Source organism: Columba livia, chromosome 1 (genome assembly GCF_036013475.1).
Source record: "Columba livia isolate bColLiv1 breed racing homer chromosome 1, bColLiv1.pat.W.v2, whole genome shotgun sequence".
NCBI classification, from domain to species: Eukaryota; Metazoa; Chordata; class Aves; order Columbiformes; family Columbidae; genus Columba; species Columba livia.
In genome coordinates, this window is record NC_088602.1 from 65,586,928 (window position 1) to 65,606,799 (window position 19,872).

The 19,872-nt window shown below is 38.7% G+C and overlaps 1 protein-coding gene across 1 annotated transcript in view; it reads right to left on the reverse strand.

Annotated features, from left to right (window-relative positions):
- GCC2 (GRIP and coiled-coil domain containing 2) overlaps positions 1-14,368 on the reverse strand; it is a 30,028-nt gene extending 15,660 nt beyond the window's left edge. Inside the window, exons 1-12 of the mRNA XM_065060022.1 lie at positions 14,173-14,368; positions 11,226-11,288; positions 10,494-10,578; positions 9,428-9,495; positions 8,510-8,614; positions 5,207-7,696; positions 4,460-4,529; positions 3,774-3,874; positions 3,595-3,693; positions 2,457-2,576; positions 932-1,096; positions 465-569 (exon numbers count right to left, since the gene is read on the reverse strand). Of these exons, the coding sequence (XP_064916094.1) occupies positions 465-569; positions 932-1,096; positions 2,457-2,576; positions 3,595-3,693; positions 3,774-3,874; positions 4,460-4,529; positions 5,207-7,696; positions 8,510-8,614; positions 9,428-9,495; positions 10,494-10,578; positions 11,226-11,288; positions 14,173-14,277 (3,576 nt within the window). The 5' untranslated portion in view covers positions 14,278-14,368. The remainder of the gene's footprint in view (positions 1-464; positions 570-931; positions 1,097-2,456; positions 2,577-3,594; positions 3,694-3,773; positions 3,875-4,459; positions 4,530-5,206; positions 7,697-8,509; positions 8,615-9,427; positions 9,496-10,493; positions 10,579-11,225; positions 11,289-14,172) is intronic.
- Between the last annotated feature and the right edge of the window lie 5,504 nt (positions 14,369-19,872).

Genomic DNA, 19,872 nt, shown 5'->3' on the forward strand with positions numbered 1-19,872 from the left:
TGCAAGTTACACACAATGAAGTTACAGCTTGTAACTAATGTCTACAAAATACCTACTAGTAAGTGTCAAAAGTAGCAACAGGTTTTTCAAAACTTCTTCTTCTTGTTTGAAAACAGATATTAGTTTCTGTCATCTTCAGACCTTGCAAGAAGGGCAGCTTCTGAATAGCGCACCATATAAGTAGTCCAGGCATTTGAACTCTATTCCTATTTCTGCTTAGGACAGGCCACATAACGCAAGCTAAACCAACCAAACAAAAAATAATTAAAAAAACCCAAACAAACCCCAAAGTACACATCAGCTCTCCAAACACAAAACCAGGGGTAAAAACCCTCATGTTTTCCCTTTTGCAAACTTTGGGCTTTAAAATCCTCAGAACATCCAAATACCTCAGAGGCATCCAAAACAGCAAGACTGGCTGAAATCTTTAGTCCATTAAGCACTAACACGAACAGCAACTCTACCTTTCTGGCCAGCTCTAGTTCTTGCATAATTTTCTGCAGATGTTTCTTTTCCTTCTGAAGTTGCATCTGAAGCTCCTCTATTTCTCGGAGAGCACCACTATGTTCCTGAAATTTAAATACTTCTCAATTATGCAGTCCAGTTTCAAAATAGATGTCAGTATCTATTTACACTTACACACAGATAGGTTGTACAAATACCTTTTTTTTTTTTTAGGAAAATCACTGTGAACCAAAGAAAAACTCAGATGAAGAAGTATTTTTCACATTCTGCAACAATCACTTTAAGTGACAGTCTCATGAAGTTCTTTCAATGAATAGACTAGTCCTTCAAATAAGATGGAGTCAGGTAACAAGAAAAGAAAGTATGGAACTTGTTCTATAAAAAACACAGTTTACAAGGGTCTAACAGAAGTCTCATCCAGTGAAATGAATGTTTCAGCCCATTCACCACATCTACAGTGTACTACCTTTATCTTCTGTTCTTTCAGAAGCTTTTCAGCTTCTAGTTCTTTGTCAGCCTTTGCCTTGGCTCTTTGTATCTCCAGTATCTGAGCTTCCAGCAGCTTAGCATTATGTTGCAGTGTTTCAACACGAGCCAGGAGGTCTTCATTAGCAGAGTGCAACTGATCATGCTGAAAGGATTATAATGGAAAGATAAAAACATCAGCTGAATCTGCATGTGACTGACAAATAAGATATTGTCTATATTTAAAAAATACCACCAATTTCTATCCAGTGCCCCTATAAACAGCACTCCTACCCATCAGTTTTATCCACCTTGTTTTAAACAAGAAAAATTTGATTATTTTGTTCAGAGTTCATGTGCCCAACTTTCTGTAAGATGGCTAGTTACAAGAAATCTGAAAAAAGTAACCAAACATTTATGATTTCTGCAAGAATCACCTTCCTTCTACACCAATATACAAGGTTTGAGTACTTAATGCCCCACTTCAAATATAGCTGCTGTATTTATAAATAAATAATCATACTATCAATTCTTAAAAAAGATTTATCTGCAGCACCACCAGGCTTTCAATGGGATCACATCAGTACATAGTAAAAACTCCTCCTGTATCTGTGCTATTTTTGCAATGCTTTTAACAGATTTAATTTTGAAACCTTCAATGGTTTATCTCAGTCTCTATTATGCAGATTAAGAAGGAAGTACAAGCTAAAGAAGCTGCTAATTATCTAAACAGTGCTTTTATTTACAAAATACCTCACAACAAACTTGAATAAATCAACACCTGCATAATCAGTAGAATATATGCTACTACTTGTCATTTCTTCTTACGCTATTCACTACTAGCTTCCATTTATAAGGCAACAGTGGCCTAGGTGGATCTTCGGCATAAATATGTATGGGACCTGTGAGTTTAAATCCTAAATCCTAAACTCATTTCAGTTAGCTTTGCAAAAATGTGCCTCATAGCTGCTTAATTACCATCTTAGACTCTTCTGAATGCCACTGTAGTATTCCGCAATACATCCTAAAGTCGCAGACTTGTGAAAGACGCAAAGAAAACCCATAATTAATTTAATATGTTTAAACACTCTCGTGATTAAAGAACACCACCACATTTTCTCTAAGAAATAGAAAAAAAAGGAAAAAGTAGCACTTAAAGGTTACTGCACTTCAAGAAAAGTGTAGGTGTGAAATTAGAGAAATACAAAACTTCCACTATCTAGGTGCAGCAGAGTTGTATGTCCAACCCATATCACAGCTGATCACCTGCTCTTTTATATACATTAACCTGAGGTAAACAAACCCCTTTCTATTGAAAAGGCCAGACATTCTAGATATATTTTTGTCACAGCCCAGAGAAGATATCAGATGTTGGAAAACAATCCTGAATTGCAAGTCACTATACAAAATGAACTTAAGTTACGAAACTATATATAGTAACAATCAGATTAATAAAACCTAAGCTCAATAGGTAAATTAATTTTTACTGCAATTATCAATAGATCAGACACACATACAGAACTGACCTGCTGAGATGACACCTGTAGCTGTCTTGTGAGGTCATCTATCTGACGTTCAAGATCATTTGCTCTGTCTTTTTCAGAATCCAGCTGTTCTCCTTGCTTATCATATTCCATCAGAAGATTCTTAACACATACAAACACAAACCCATCATTCTTTATACTATACATTGCTCAAGCTTCAGACACTTATCTTCCTAATACTTCAGCATATAAGTTGTTTCACTGCAACATCAGAAATATCAGAATGAATTTAGAGTCATAATTCCATTATAGGCTCTGGGAGAAACCCTTTTCAGTTCAGGAAATTCTTGAATAATTTAGGTTGGAAGAGATATCAGGAGGTCTCCATTCAGCCTCCTGCTTAAAGCAGGGTCAACAGTGAAATCAAACCAGGTTGCTCAGAGTTTTGTCATTTTGCCATTTAGTATAAGCCATTAATTGCTACTCTCTGAGTCAAACCATGCAACTTTTTTTTTTTTTTTTTTTTTTTTTTTTTTTTTAAATATTTTAAGCACTCATTTGGTTGTTTACCCATTTGGACCACAATGTCCTACCATGGATACAAGAGCACTGCGAGACAGCATCAAAAGCCTTCCTAAAGTAAAGTGACATCCACTGTTCTCCTCCAACCCACAACAGCAACTGTTTTATCACAGCAGGCAATCAGAATAATCAGACACAATTCACTCGTGGTGAAGTGATGCTGACTGTCCCTAGTCCCCTGCTTCTGCTTCATGTGCCCAAAGACAGGCTCCAAGAGGACATGCTCCCAGGTAATTGTTAGTTTATGTCTTTATTGCTTAAGGACTTCCTAACTGATCTCTAAATTAATGCGCTTTGTGGAATCCATAAGGATTTATGTTTTGTCTCAGCAACACAATGTTTAATATGTATGATGCTAGATCTGAAAGGTTTAAAAATACCATCCAGTAGAAAGGAAGTGCCTTATTTTCACCCGACAGCAGCCACACAGTTACTAGAACATTAGATTTCTTGATTTGGCTACTCACCTGCACCAATGCAATCTTTTTTTCCAAACATAATTGTGCAAGTAGATAGCAATATACACCCAGGCTAGGCTTCAATAGCGAAGTATTTTATGACAGCTACCTGTCTTTTGTAAATACAGTACTATTCTTACCTTATAGCTTTCAGCTCCTTGAATGACATCTTTCATTGAAGCAGACAACTGATCTTTTTCTGATTGAACCAATTCCAATTCTTCCCTCAGAGCCTGTACCTTATTAAAAAAAGAAGTGTATCACTAAAACCGAATCCCACATGCAGAATGTTCTTCATATGAAGAAGTAATCAGGGTACCTCTTTTCGGCTGGCATCTAATTCTTTCTTTGCTTTCACAGCAACAACCTTAATTTTATTTAGCTTCTCTCCTTTTTCTGCAGATTCTTTTTCCAGTCTTCCTAAAATAAATAAATAAGAAAGTGAAAAAATATGCCTCTTCTTTCCCCCAAGAAATGAAATTAAATTCAATTAGAACACAAATACCAGCATGACTTTAAAACAAAACAAAATATAAAGCTGGGGGAGATGTTCAAATATTTTGTTCAGTTATGCACATCCAGCCGCACAGATGGTTTAGGGACAATCTTTCCCCGTTTCAGAGGCTTCTTGTCTACTTCTACAAAGAGTTGTAACAACTCAGAACCTTCTTCTTTATAATGTGCTGGGATAACTGCAATGAGGCAACAATAGCTTTGGCAAAGTGTTGCTTTCCTCTCAGCAGCTTCAGGGATTCTTATTGAGACAATTATTTCCCATATTTAAAAAATAAAGATTAAATCCACTACACTGTTTATAGCCAAATGTACACAGGAACAAAAATCTTAAAAAGTATCAAATGATAATAGACTTGAAATTGCTAACAATATTTTAAGTCCTTAACGGAAGAAATACTGCAGGAATACAGCACGATTATGCAGAGAAAGAAAACTAAAAAGCCAAAACCCCCAAACTATTTACATAAGAGAGAAGAGTGAGAAAGATACCAATTTTTTCTTGCAGCTCTGCTACTGAAGACTGCTCATCAGTTTTCGCAGTCAATGTCTCCATTACATTCTGTATTATAAACAAAGACATAAGAAGTATTACAAAAATTTCTTTGCAATATCTGTTTTCCCCCTAACAAGCCACCAGAAGTTTCATCTACAGCTGGACTGTGTCTACATTCCTACTACCAAGAAAGTCCTTTATGTGCAATTTCATATCAGCTTGGTAACTGAAAAGAATACTTATGTTGAAAGGAAAATATTCCAACCCTTTAACAGCTGCTTTCCATCCTGTCCGAGGACAAAAAATGGGAGACCATTAATTCTGCAGCTGTCAGTTTTACATAACCATCAATTCCCAGGACCTGAAGTTAGGAGTAGCTAAGGCATATCAAGCAGGAGTTTTGTTTGAGATGGAGCCATAGTAAGTTAGAGGTGAAAGATTATGAGGTTGGTTAGTTAGTCCATCTAGTTAAATAATCACTTTGAGGGGTATAGATAGGAAGAGAGATTCAAGTACAAGCAACTTCTGTCAAAAAAACATTATGATTGGTTTTGGTTATTTTTTCCTGGGGGGATGGAATTCTGAGGTGTTAAGTAACTCTGAAACGTGTGCTTTCTAGAAGGGAAACTCACTTCGAGGCCAAGGAAAAAAAAAAAAAAAAGACAGAATTGAAAGTATTTTTTGAACCTTAATTCTGAAGACTTTAGAGGTTTAGTCTGTATACTTCAATAACAAAATATAACCTTTAGAGAACTCAGTTCGTCTTTCAGAGTTCTAAGTTCAGTTTCCTTTTGCGACAGAATGAAACTTAAGTCATCTTGTTTTTCTGATCCTTCGTGCTGTTCTTGTATTTGACTTTCATAAAAAGCAAGTTTTCGAGTGATCTCTTCAATATTAGCCAGAAGATCTTGATTTTCGATCCTTGTTTTTTCACCGGCACTCTTCAGCTCCTGGATATCACGTTGAAGTGCTTCCTTTTCAGACAACGCTCCTTCCAATTCTTCTTTCAAGAGATCCTTTTCTTTTTCAAAATCCTGAATCAGGGATCTACGTTCTGTATATTGAGCTGCATTTTCTTCCTCTAGTCTCTCAACTTCCCGTTGCAAAAGAAGAATTTTCTCCTCATTCTGTAGAGCAAGGCACTGCTCTTCTTTCATTTTTGCCAAGCATTCATTTGCAATTTCTAACAAGCTAAGAGAATCATATTCTTCATCAGCAGCTGAAACATTGGACGCCACTTGCTCAATTAAGTGGCACAGCTGAGTTCTTACAAGAGATCTGTGCACTTTTTCACTTTCAAGTACTGTTGATATCTGGTCTTTTTCTGCAGTCATCTTTTGTAGTTGCTTTTCTAAGTTTTCATACTGCTCCTTCAACACTAACCAACCATCTTTTTCAGATTTAATCTTTTCCACCTCTTCACTTAATTTGCCTTTTTCCTGAAGGATTTTCTTATTTTCCTCATGAAGCCTATACGCTTCAGATGAAAGGCTGTCTCTTTCACGCAACAGAGACTCAATCTGGTTTTCCAGTTGCTCTAGCGTTTGAGCATTTTCACTGTTCCCAGTTAAAGCTTCGTTCAGTCCCTTTGTTAATTCCTCCACTTTTTTCTTCAGGTTGTTATTGTACTGATTAGCAACATCTACTTCTTGCTGAAGTTCCTGAATTTTTCCTTGTTCTTGCTTGCATCTTTCCTGAAGGGTTTCTCTCTCTTCACCCAAGAATTTTACTTCATTTAAAATATCCTTGTTTTGGTCAGTAAGAGCAATTATTTTCTCTTCCAGTTCTTTCATAGCAGTCTCTTTTTGGTCGATGGACTGTGTTATTGTGTTATTCTCCTCCTGAAGATTAACAATTTTACATTTAAGTTCTTCGATCTCTAGCTGACTAGATGACAATTTTTCTGTTTCTTCCTGGAGACGATTCACAGTTTCAAGAAGAACATCCTTTTCTTTAAAAGCAGCCCGGAGTTTCTGCTGCAGTTCATTGACATCAGAAGCTTGCTGTTGTTTCATTGATTCAAACTCCTGGCTGATCTTTCCAGCAGATTCCCCCAGCTCAGTCTGTAGAGTTTCCATTGTTTCTCTCAGGCTGTTGTAACTGGACACTGCTTCTTCTTTCTCCTGAGTTAGCTTTTCAAGTTGTTCTCTAAGTTCCTGCACTTCAAAAACTAATGCCATCTTTTCTTTTTCAGAATCCGATAATAAAGTTTCATTTAGTTCAGAAATTTCTCTCTTATGTTGCTCTTTCAGAGTTTGAGTCTCTAACTTATGTTCTTTTACAGTGGCTTCACAGTGCTCCCTTGCTGCTTGAAGCTCCAATTTCAGTTTTTCAATTACACAACAGTAATCTTCTTTAGTAAGCTGCAATTCATTTATCTTAAAGTCCAAATCTTCCCGCTCATGAAAGTACTCATCCTTTATGCGATGGATTTCCTCTTCCAGTTTTAGTTTAACATTACTCATGTAAGTTAACTCATCTTTTAATATACTATGTTGGGACTGGAGCTCTTCTAAGCTACGCTCCAGGTGCCTAACCTTTTCTTCCATTGTCACTTCTACGTGAGGTTCTTCCTGTGTATCCACAACATCTATCTTGTTTCCTGTATTTTTATTTAAGACTTCTCTCAGCTGCTCCAAGTCATGTTTACACTGGTCAGTACAAGCACACATTTCATCCTTCACATTTTTCTCTTTTATTAAGCTCTCCTCTGCCAAATTGTGCTGTAACTGATTTATCTGATTTTGCTTTTCTTCATTTTCTTTAGATGATATTTCAATCTGATGCATCAACTCTGACACCTCTTCCTGATGGGCAATTTTTAATTTTTTAAGCTCTTCATTCAGGTTATTGATTTCATTATGGTAACACTGAGAGTTGCTTTTAATAGTTTCTTGCAGATTTGTCACTTCTCTGTTTTTGTCTTCATTCACAGTTTCCAGCTGCTTGCTCAGACACAAAATTTGCTCCTCATAGGTAGATTTAATTCTCTGGACATCATCTTGTAATCTTTTAACTTCTTTTTGACTATCACTATGACATTCAATCTGTTCCACCAGTCCCATTTGTTTCTTCACTTGTTCCTCTAATTCTGTTTTCAGCTTTGTTAAGTCCTCGTTGTATTTGCATTGTGCATTAGCTAATTCATTCTTCAGAGCTGTTATTTCTTTCAGAGAGTCAATACTTGATTGTTCCAGTTGCTGCTGCAATTCTTCCGTCTTAGCCACTGCAGCCTAAACAAACATGCAAGTTATTAAATACTGGTAATTTAGTACACAGAATCCAAGTAAACTGATTACAATAACGAATTAGAAGATTTAGGAGCCCTTTAGTTTTAAAAATTGCTATGGTTTTAAAATATTTAATTCTATGTTAGGACAACTCAATTTAGAAGACACTTAAGAGAGTACAAAAACATTTTCAGAAAGGAAAGGAAAGGAAAACTAAGTCTTAAATCATGTTTACCAGCATATTTTCATAAAATCGTCATAATAGACTTCAGCTTCAGCAACTATTACAATAATGTACTAAAGACCAAATTAGTTTTAGCTCATCAAATTCAAGTATCTGGAATATAATGATGTTCATCAATTGCAAGCAATTCACTCTTCACTTTATTATTAAGATTACTCATTTTATTATTAATTAAGATTACTGACATACTTTAGATACCTTGGCTGCTAGGCTCCTTCCTATGAATATCTGAATATCAACCTCATATTTCCCATGGAAAGACAGAGCCAACTAATTGAAGCTATCACATATATAGGCTACTAATGCACTGACTGAATTATTTTTGAACAGTTGTGCAACTAGCCAGTGCACATAAGAATTTTATATTTATTGTCAGTCCTACAAAAAACTATTAATTAGAGGATACAGAGAAAATGCGTTAACATATGAATCCTTTAGATTTTTTTAAGGTAAAACAGAACATAGCTAAGTGAAAAAAAATATTAAAATGAAAGTGAAATACTCAACAAGCAAAACTAGAAAATAAACATAATTCTGAATTATTTTTAATGCTCTATTGCTCATTTCAGTACCTCTGCTTCTTGCTTTCTTTGAATATTTTCTTTTTTCAGAGCTACGCACTGCTGCTGACTTTCAGCTTTTTCCAGAAGTACAACATCCAGTCTTTCTGTGAGAGCCTAATTTTAAGGGAAAAAGATCACGGAAAGAAGGGTTTCTTAACAATGGAAGCCTGAATGATTTTTGCAAACCATAGGACATCACGTATTGGTCATGACTCTTTATCAATTAAACAGATCGGACTGATTTTAAAAGTTACTTTCAAGTTAGATATGACAGATATGGAACAGGCAGACTAAAAAACGACGTTGGGTAATAGGTTCTGTTCAAAATTGTATTTCTAATCAGCTAACTTTTTATCACCATGTGTGTGGGGAGCTTTCCTTCTGTAGAAAAGTAATCTCCACACAAATTATTAAAACAATTTTCCAGTTGATAAATTCCTCCTCATTGCCAACTTTCACTTTCATATGCTGCTTATGACCCTTACTTTGAGAAAGACAGATGTTCTTGCCACTTAAATCCAGTTACTTTCTTAAAAGTATTGCTTGTGACATGCAACTTTAATTATTTGTTTCTGATCTCATCAAATTACTGTCTCTGAAGCTTTCTAAATGGCTGAAAGTCTTCCTGCAGTGGTCATTCTAAAATAAACAAAAGCCTGTCTAACCAGCTACACAAGGAAATAGTCTTGCTGAGGAAATGTTAACATACTGTACTACTCTTCACAGAACCGATAGTGTTTTTGAGTAAGAATTTTGCAGGAGGAGGAAAAGAAAACGTTTTAGGAAGTGTCCTGAATTCCTGGAAATTGATTACATTAAATTTGAATAACAGTTTTGAAGTTATTTACTATTTATCACTAATTATTTCTGTAGATATATTTCAGCTAAAATTATATAATACATTAGAAACCCATTACATGTTCCTACCTGAATAATATCATCAGCTCCTCCAGCAGCTGCTTTAGATCTGAGTTCTTCAATCTCTTTCTCCAGTTCTTAAAAAAAGAAGTATAGAAATTTCACGGCATGAATTTATACTCCGTCACAGTAGCAAATTACTAGTAAATCCAGTGCCTAACAATACTCCTATTCAAGAACAAACATTCAGCACTACTTCTCCAGTCCTGATATTTAGCATGGTTTCCTGAGGAAGCAAAGCCTCCGTGTTTCGGTGGAGAGACAACAGACAGATGCAAATTTTTTTATTATTGTCTTACCTTCTATTTCATGATCAATTTAAGCCAGAGAAAATATATTAATTTCCTACTGGTTCTCTAAAAATAAGCAGCAGGTAGAAGAAAAATATCTTATTAATAACCTCACTGAGGAAAAGCCTAATATAGCCCATCTCTACCCTTATTTTTTTCACTAGACAGCTACTAGCAGTCAGCATCACTGTAGCTCCAAAGAAGGGGAAGCGACACTAGTCCAAGTAGTGGGCCACTGAAGGGACAGCACATGAGAGCATAGATTTACACAGGCTACTTTTAGGTGGTTCACACAAAAATTTGGTTGGTATATTTTATGATTTTGTTAAAGAAGCAAATGATCAAATATTAAGTAGTTAAGTATTTTAAAGAAGCCATTGTACTCTACAACAGTACTAATTATGCAAAATCTGTCAGAGGCATTCCAGCTCCCATCTGCTTCCTGAAAAGCAACAGATCTCTCTGCAATCAATATTGGGAACAGACAATGACAAGTCCCACTTCAACCCTTGTACAAGCTGCATTGTTCCACCATGCCATCCTGCTGGATCAAAATTAATTTAATGCCCAAGAAAAGCAATGCTTCTTTTTCTTCCCTCTCTTGCTCCAAGGATTTCAGTCCTTATCCTCCCACAAAAAAAAACAAAAAACAGTGAAACTGCAGAAAAGCATTTTTGATTTTTGCCTAGAATTCAAATCTACCCAGCAAAATATGCACTGATATTAGGTAAGGTCAGATAGCACTAAGCATTAAGGCAAAAATTTTTCTCTTTCCAGTAACGTACCTGTACATCTTGACTTCACTTTCTGTATAAGCATCACTTGCTTTTTTGCAAACTTGATGAGCTCTTCTTTGGGCAATGTGTCCAGCTGTAAAAAGGTACATGTTAGAGAAGTCAGCGTTCTCCAACCCAGTGGTAAGCAGAAAACAGGGCATTTTAGCATCTGACACCTAAGAAATCAAATTTTGGGGCAAGAAATGGTCTTACCACACACTTGCAAGAACAGTAACAGTCCAAGTTACTACTGTTCTGTTATTTCAAGGGCAATAATAGAAACTACTCCCAGTTCTGTACTTTTCCAAATAGTTCTAGAGCACAAAACCAGCAGCATCAGTTAGACAGGAAAACTTGGTTGGGAAGGATTACAATTCCGTAACATAATTCAAACAATGTTCTGAAAATAGCATGTTGACCTAACATTGGCATTGTTTAAATTTACTTCCAACATATGCAAAGAGGTCTGTGTGCATTATGAAATAGAAAACTGCCCAAACTGGAGGCTAATAATGTACTCTCAAATATTATAACAAGAACTGAAAAGTAAGATATTTTTTCCTCATGTTTTCCAAAACATTTCAGCCCAGTGTTTATAAACCAATTTTTCAAGAAGTCTAGAAGACAGGAAACTGTTTAAAAATACCTTTTTGTCTTCCGGTTACTCACAGCTTGCATGCTAAGTAGTAACTCTTTCAACTACTGCTATCCAAATAAATTACACTTGTGAGAACTGATTACCTTTGATTTGCCTGATCCTGGTGTGACGGAAGATGCCACCACCTCTTGCCCAGCATCTTGGACCTACAACAAAATAAAGCACCATCTGTGGTAACTGAACTTTTTCATGAAAGACAAACAAAGGAAATAAATGAAAGTCTGCAAACACTGAGAATAACTGAATATAGTGAAAGCTCAAGAAAATAAAGTTAAAAATACATTGTAGGACTATTCAGAGGAATAATGGGAAAAAAAAATTGATAGAGGTCTATTGTGATCAGTACAATACAGCAGGAGAATAGAAAACTCCTGGTTTCCAAACCAGTATGATCTTAGGATTCCATTACCAAAGTGACAACTAGAGTTGACACACTGACGAAAAATGATTTTATATCCAAGAGGTTACATGGGTGACTCACTACCTTGTTCTTAAAAAAGGCATAAACAAACAAACAAACAAACAAACAAAGAGGAATAGCAGTTAAATCAACCTTTGGGAACTTTTGAACTACATATACCCCTCCGTTTTTTTTTTTTTTTCTTTTTTAAACACACTTGTTATCACTAAAATTTTTGGCCTAACAAATATATTTGAAAAGACTCTGCAAAGCCTAGGTTCTTTTGAAAAAAATATATCCCTCCGCTCCCCTTTATTTTTTTTTAAACACACTGGTTAGCACTAAAAGTACTGGCCCGGCAAACATATTTGAAAAGGCTCCACAAACTCTGGGTTCTCTATTCCTAACATGCATACATAATGCCTGCTGCTGTAAACTTCCACAGAACTAAACTGGGAGACTATATATTAATTTATAGTGGACACGAAGAAACACACATAAATAAGATGAGGCAAAGAAAAATGGAACAAACACTTCCAATATACTAAGGGTAGCATTTCCAAGCTTTGATGCTTACCCTTCTTTTTCCTTTATACTATAAGATATGTGTGTATAAAAGTGAAGGGGTGTATATATAGGTAGCTGTATTTTTAAATATCTACATGTGTGTGTGTGTGTGTGTGAATATGTATATCCACTTACTTTCACTTTTATTTTTCTACTCTCTTTATTCTGACAAAAAAACCCTTACAGTAGAAACTAAGGAAAAAACAAACTGGATGTAAGCACTACCAGAATGAAGAATCGCTGACTAATGGAAAGAACAGCTGACACAGATAAGAAGAAAGGTCATAATTAGTAATATGAGTTCAAGTACCGACCAAGGACAAAGGCAGTTACAGTTATTGCTCTCTGTATCACATGGGCTAGAGGTGTTTTTAAGTTTCATATTTTCTCGGTACGCAACACTTTGTCAACATTTACATTCTTAATATTTCAGCACTGCATTTAACAAAACACTGTCACTACAAGCAGTAGACTTACACAATATAATTAAGTACAACAAATTTAATGTACTGCTTAGAAAATGACAGCACATGTCTCCTCCTACTACAGCAAGGTCTGATGAATCTACACATTACTTTCACTCTCCTTTAAGCTAATATGCAGAGAAGTAGAACCATGTATCACGTAAGAGAATGCATCCAGTTTTGTTGTTCTGGTAATAGAAACCAGAGCAGCTGGTGCAAAGGGTTTCACCCATCTCAGTTAGAAGAACAAGGAATATGGTTACTAAAAAACTCTGAACTTTATATTGATTAGTTGCATCCAAACTGTGAGATAGCAGATTATAAGTACACTTCTAAGCACAAAAATGAATTCTGCAAATACTCTCAAGTTTCTATCCCACCATTCTGAAAACTGGGTATGCTTTCATACTTTACTGACAGATGCAGAGACAACTTTTTCTTTTTAATTAAAGCCCTCTTTATCTACACTAAGGTGTTTCCAAGCCACAGTTCGGCATGTTCTGTGTATTTTAATTGCTGTCTACCCCTTACTTTTGCAACAGCTAAAGATACTTTTAGGAAGCCTAACCAATGTATGAACACAATATATCAACCTTTGATGAGAACTGTGGCAGTAACGACCATTACAAACAGCGACCTCCTGAGCAGCATGTGACTTTCAGACACCACTAATTCTAATCGTACCAAGTGACATCAAAACTTATTTTGAGTTGTGATCATTTCAGAAAGCAGAGTCATAGTTACAAGGTGTGCAGCTCAGAAACTACAAGGAGAGTTAAATTTAAAGTATGAATTTTAACCTCTACAGCCTTGCCTTTGGGTTTGCCTTGGTGGTTACGCAAGCTACACTAGATGTATATACACTTCAGTGATCCTATCCGCGTGTTTGGTAAGCATTTCATAGTTGGCACACTGTTAACGCATCAGGTCATTTCAATAGGGAAGGAATGCTTGTTCACCCGTGGGTACTTTGAAAGAGTAAGCACTCCACACATCCACCGTGTGTCACCTGAATGTTTCTCCCCTTGAGTCAGCACTGGCTGATCTCCCCCATCCCATACAAACACGATGGCATCCCCACCTTCCAGCAGGAGGCACTTCAGCAACCCCTGAAGCCCGCACCGGCGCTCACACCGCCACAGTGCACAGTCGAAGCGCCCACCCCTGTCCAGCGCAGCGGGGAGGGCGGCGGGCCGAGCATCGCACCCCATCACAGCTCCCGCCCAGCGGGGCCGCAACATTCCGGGGAGGAGGCGAAGGGTCGCGCAGCGGCCCGCGGGTTACCCTGCCCGCCACGCTGGCAGCCGCGCAGCAGCCGCCGGCGGGCCCTGAGGCGAGCGGCGCCACCCGGCCGGCGCGACGGCCCCGGGCGCTGACAAACCGCCTGCCAATGGCCGCTGGCGGCGCGCGGAGGGGGCTGCGCGCGAGCGGGGAGCGGGTTGCACCACCCGCTTTGGGGGATGGGGGGGTGGGCTGGCGCGCGCACCTCGCTCCGCCCCCGCCCCGCAGCCCAATGTCACGAGCCCCCCTCCCAGCAGCGGACACCCCTCACCCCACTGAACGGGTCTGCGTCCCCTCTTCCTCCGCTCGCCCCGTTACCTCCATGGTGGAGCCGGCTGGCTGCACAGGCAGGGAAATCGCGGCGGCGCCGTAGCCGCTGTCAGCGCCGCTACATCCTCCCCGACCCACTTCCGCCTTCGTCATCCACGTACGCCGGTAACGCAGCAACTCCCCGCTCCGGTGCCGGCAGAGGGTCAGAGAACGTCCATCACCTGAGCCCCGCCTCCTCGGCGCCCAGCCCCGCCCCGCCCCGCCCCCCGGCCGGTGACGCCGGCGGTTTAACGGCTCACTGTCGGGGAGCGGGGCGTGCGGAAAGGGAGGGATGTGGTACAGCCCTGCCCAGCTGCTGTCGCCTGACAGGGATTGTGCTCTGTCCACGCTGCTTCGGCGGCAAAACCCACCTGAAAGGTGGCTTAAGGCAGGCGGTGCAGGTAGTGCTGCCCGCCGCACGCTCTCTGTCTAATGAAAATGGCACTGGGGAAGAGGCTACAACACGCCTGCACCCCACCACTTCCTATTCCTGAAGGGCTCCTGAGGGGTATGCACTGCTGTAAGGGCACCTTATGGTGTGGGGAGCCTGGTGTTAGGCAAGTGTCTGTCGCTGTCGCCATAAGGAGAGTGTGAGATGAACAGCTATGTGCCCCGACAGGTACTTAAGGATTTAGGATCCTGTTTTTAATATCTTGATGGAAACACAAAGTGATTAAGTTGTTTATCAAACATCAGATACGAAGGACTGTACCAGAGCAAATAGCAGAAGCCAAGTATTAGGGCTTGTAGTTCTGTTGTGTCTTTCTGTTTGTTTGTTTGTTTTTAATTAAAAGACATTTTATGGCCATTTGGGTAGGTGTTTGAGGGGAGAAATACCTACTTTTAAGTGCACACATTTTTCATTGTAACCATGCATGCCCTTTCATAATGCCTGAATGCTTTTTGACGTTTTGTGATAAGTAATTGATTTTTAATGAGAAGTTGCCTGGGAGAAAAAATTTAGGCATATGATTCTATTTACAGTTCACTGGATAAATATTGAATATCACCAAATTAATTATGGTGTCATGAGAGAATGCCTATTATTTTAATAATAAAAAAAAAAGAGACTAATGTGAGTCAAAATGCTGCTTTTGGAAGAATAATTTGCATTTTCCAAGTATGCTTATTGTCATTCTTCTTTTAAAATATAAATGACAGTGACAAAAGGCAGAAAGGTTCTTCACCTTAGAAATTATTTCCTTGTCTTTTATTCCTCCAATACATTCACTGTACAATATATATATTTATTGTCTGTTGTAAACTACACAGATACACAACTGCAGCAGGAGCATATGGTTCCATGCTCTCACAGAGGTTGCTGGCAAGAAATAGATCTCCCTAACCAAACTGCTAGAAGCTATTTTCCTTTACTTCTATTACACATTTTTAGAAGCCCCACAGGGCACTAAGCAGTCTTCCCTTTTTCTTTGGGAGACTCTGAACTGGGTACCTAGGCCTGCGCTGCCGCAGTCAAATATGGGGGTTTCATACAACTTCAAGAAGAGCCTTCCTAGACACAGTCCTTGCAGAACCATCCTATGGCAAATGCTTTTGACCCCTTACCTATGCCATACTGCACTGCTTTTTCCTTCCAGGTCAGCCTACGATTGAAGTTGGATGTTTGGGGAGAATGCTATAGGAAAGCTTACCTTCTCTTTTGGAAAACCCCAGAGAAAACAATGTTTTGTCTATCCTCAGAAAATATGTGTTGTGATCCAACTCTTGGGTCATTTCATGACTTAGCCAACGAGGAAACTGATTTTGGAGATGGTCCAAGGCAGACGCACAAAGGGGTTTCAGATGTGTTTGTACTGTAAACAATGAACTACTAGCTCACTTATTGTAGGCTTTCTGAAACTGATTCTGGCTAGAGAGCACTCAGCCCCTGACGTAGGTTCCTGCTCCTGTGAGACACGTATTTGACAGGGACAGGCCAATTCTCCCTTCCCACCTCCCTCCATTTCGTGCAATGTAATTTAGCCATGTTTTACAAATGAGACAGTCTTGACAGTCTTTCATTCTGGTCTTGAATTGCAACGGCAGTTGCAAAGCGTCCTGGTTAAGGAATAGTTTCTAGAATAACTGGAATAAAAAAGATTGAGGATTTTGAGCGCTGTTTTTTTCAACGTGTTACAGTAAAGTACCAGTTGCTCTATATTTTGTGGGAAAAAATGTTGATTCGTACGTGCTATAGGCTTACATAATTTTCTTTAACAGTTTATGAATAGTACATCTTGCCTATCTAGTAGGAGCCAGTAAGGTGATACATATTGCATGCAGCTAATTTGGGACAAGATAAGTAAGAAAAACAAGAATATATGCTTTCTATATTCTATAATTTTATTGTCTATGTAAAAGATAATTAGTTCATCTTTTAAAATAGCATTTTTTATGTAAAACAAGATTGTCAAGACATTTATGAGATATGCTGGGACAGAGCATAACAAACTATAAATTCTTCTTTTGTTGAGAGGCCAAGTCCCACAGGGCTGTGATTAGCTGTCACATAAAGGCAACGTACAAATGCTTGTGCACTATCATGGAAATTATTAGACCTGCAGGAATTTTCCAAAGAGCACAGAATGAGAAAATTACTGTAATTGTGCAACTGAGGAATGTGTTTCCAGCATACAAGAGCCGGTGATTTAAATTCTTCCCACTGTAGAGTCTGCTTTCCAACAGGTTCTAAAGATGACAACCTCTTTTGCTTGTGCACTATGCCAGGCCAGTCAGCATTCTTGCTTTGAGCTGCTTTTATCTCTTTTCTACATGCCATATTAGTATAAATGAAGGCAAGGTAAGAATTTGTATATGTTCCCTTCCACATACAAGTGAACTGTAAACCCTTTGGCTGACTGTGGCCATTTTGTTGGGTTGGTTTAAGGTTTAGCAGGTTCCCACTGGAGTGGAATGGGAGATGTACCTGTAGGTACAATGAAAAAGGCTAATAAAGTGTAAAAGGGGAGGTTAATCTGAATGTTTATGTGAATAAATAAGATGCAAGGGCAGTGCTGTCCTTTATATTTATCTCAATACTACTCTGTGTGCGAAGGATTTGGTTAGGCATTAAAAAAAAAAAATTGGATACGTAGTCCTTAACTTTGGTCTTAAATTGCAATAGAAAACTGAAAAGTAAGGGGTTCGGTGTTCTACAGCTCATCTGCAAAACCCCCAGGCCTGAGACTATACTTACATCTACGTTGCCTGTACTAGAGCAGGACGCAATGTGGCTTGCTTTTGACGTAATCTCTCTGTCTCTATGATCATGGTAGATGACCATAATTCAACTGTGAGCCTTCACACAGTCCCAAAGGCAGTCTGAGCTCACACTGCTGATAAACACCAACTACCCTTGCAGCAGGCTTTGCCGAAGCCCTTTTGCAAAATAATCCATGAGTAATTTGTCTCTTCAACATTAGCCATGGAACACTGCTGCATAACAGCATTCCTGATCCACCTACACAGTGCCTAAGTCTGTGCTTAGTCTGGAGGGTGGGCAGAGCCTTGTTATCCAGCCTAAGCCCGTGGCTTTAGGTCTGGCCAGCACAGTTTGGTTGCATACTATGAGTATGAACGGCTTAACTTTCTCTCACAGTGTGCCTCTAGGCTCACCTGCAGCCTACACAGAGACAGGGCTTGCATCACTCCTTGAGGACCTGAAGGAAGTGAAAGCTTCCATCCAGGCTTAAAATATAATGTTAACGTACCTCTGGAAAAATCCAGAATTAATAATTAACCTTGTTGATAAGGCTCTTTGTGAACATGTTGACATAAATCATTATAAAAAACTTATAAGGCATATATTATAGGGTAGTATATCCATATCCTATATAGATAGGACAAATTACATAGAAACTACTTTCTGTCTGCAGTCTGTTTCCTAACTGGAGGAACAGTGACTTTCAATCCAAGCATGAAGCGGATCATCTACAGTAAAATTAGTGGAAAGGAAAGCAGTGTCCCTCTGTCTTTGAGTGCTAGCTAAGAAGATAGAACAGCTCCCTTCTCTGTCTCTTTGTTTATTTTTTTGAAACTTGGGGCTTCTTCCATTCTGTCTCATAGATGTTTGCCTTCCATGTGAAAGTAAAATGGCTCCCCTAATTGCTAATGGCAGTCAAGCTAAAGGACCATTGTGACTACCCTAGAATTAATACAACAGTTCCTGTAAAAAGATCTATATCGAAGCAGGAATCTTCAGCCATTCCTGTGGGAGGATTTGTTTAGGTAGAGCTCCAAAACAGAACCATGTGAACAACTGATGTGTATTAGTCAACACTGATTTTCAAACCTTTATTAGAGATAAATAGGAAAGTTTTCCAGCTATCAAAACTCTGCAGGTGCTTTCTTGTAAGGGAAGAGAGGAGCGGCATTGAAGAAGTTGCTGTGAGATTGCATTAGCTGAACTGACACAAGTTCTTTTTAAACTGACATGGAAGAAGTTGCGCCTGTATAAGAAGGTTAGTAAAATCATGCATCTAGGTAACTGTATGAAAAATAAAGCATAGGTCTATACTCAAGACAGATGTCCAATAGAGCTTTGTACAGGGCTCTATCACCATAGTAAACAGAGTCACTTGTTTGCACCAGAAAATTGACAGTCGTTTAAATTTATTCAAAATAATTTAGCTTAACATGTACAATCTCCTTCTGCAGGTGCTCATTGATTTACAGTACCTTGTGTAAAAATAAATCTCTCACCAACTTGCGTTGGTATTAAGAAACAATCTTTGTATACAAACACGTCATCTAAAGTTCTTCTGTACATAACAACCAACAAACCTAAAGTAACATAAGTTAAAGGTGCTCTAGATGGAGGCACCCTCCAGTCATCTACCCAGAAGCATGTGCACATCTATGCTGATATACCGTCATAGACACCAAAGCACGGTGGTCTCCAGGCCCACTGGGGGACATATACAGCCCATTAACTCCTTTTCCAAACTTTCCTGGTAACTACACATCCAATCATTTTCACAGGTAACAATTCACTGTTCCCTGTAGCTTTACACTGGTATAATTAATAATATTTTGCAAATTATGATTGAATCCACAGGCTGATCTCTCTCAACTGTGGTGGCCTGAGAGGGCTTAAAAAGCAGAAACATCCCACTTTTCTATCCCACTGCCAGCTATATTTTGTCATGAAGATTAACTTTTCTGTCTTTGAATAAATACAAGGATAATATCAATAGGATAAGAAAAGCCAGTTTTTATGTAACCATATATGCAGTGTTTGTTTCCCTCTGACCTGTGTGACTTTTTATCTGTTTTTCAGAGCAGCTTCATTGTAGCTTGGTGAAGAGTTACCTGAGGAAGTAAGAACAGAGGTGACTTTTCCAACGTGACATGAGCCCCTTATGATACGCTGGCTCTTTCCTTTCAGTGGCTGTGAAGGTCTCTTCCAGACCAGACTTCAGCTACCATCAGCATTTTGCACTTCTGATAGATTCAGAGATTTCAAAGGAGGAGCAAATACGTCATCTGTGCAACCTTTTGTGCAGCACTGCTGATAAAATGTCACCAAACTACTGCCTTAAGCAGGTTTTTCATTTACTGATTGGTCTTATGACACTGAATGAGGATTAGATTGACAAACAAAGCTGACTCGTGATTTCATGGAGCAACCCAAGAGGATGGAAATATGCCAGAGAGCAGGCAACGCCTTTTCCTCATACTGGCAATAACAAGATAGCAAATAAAGTTAAT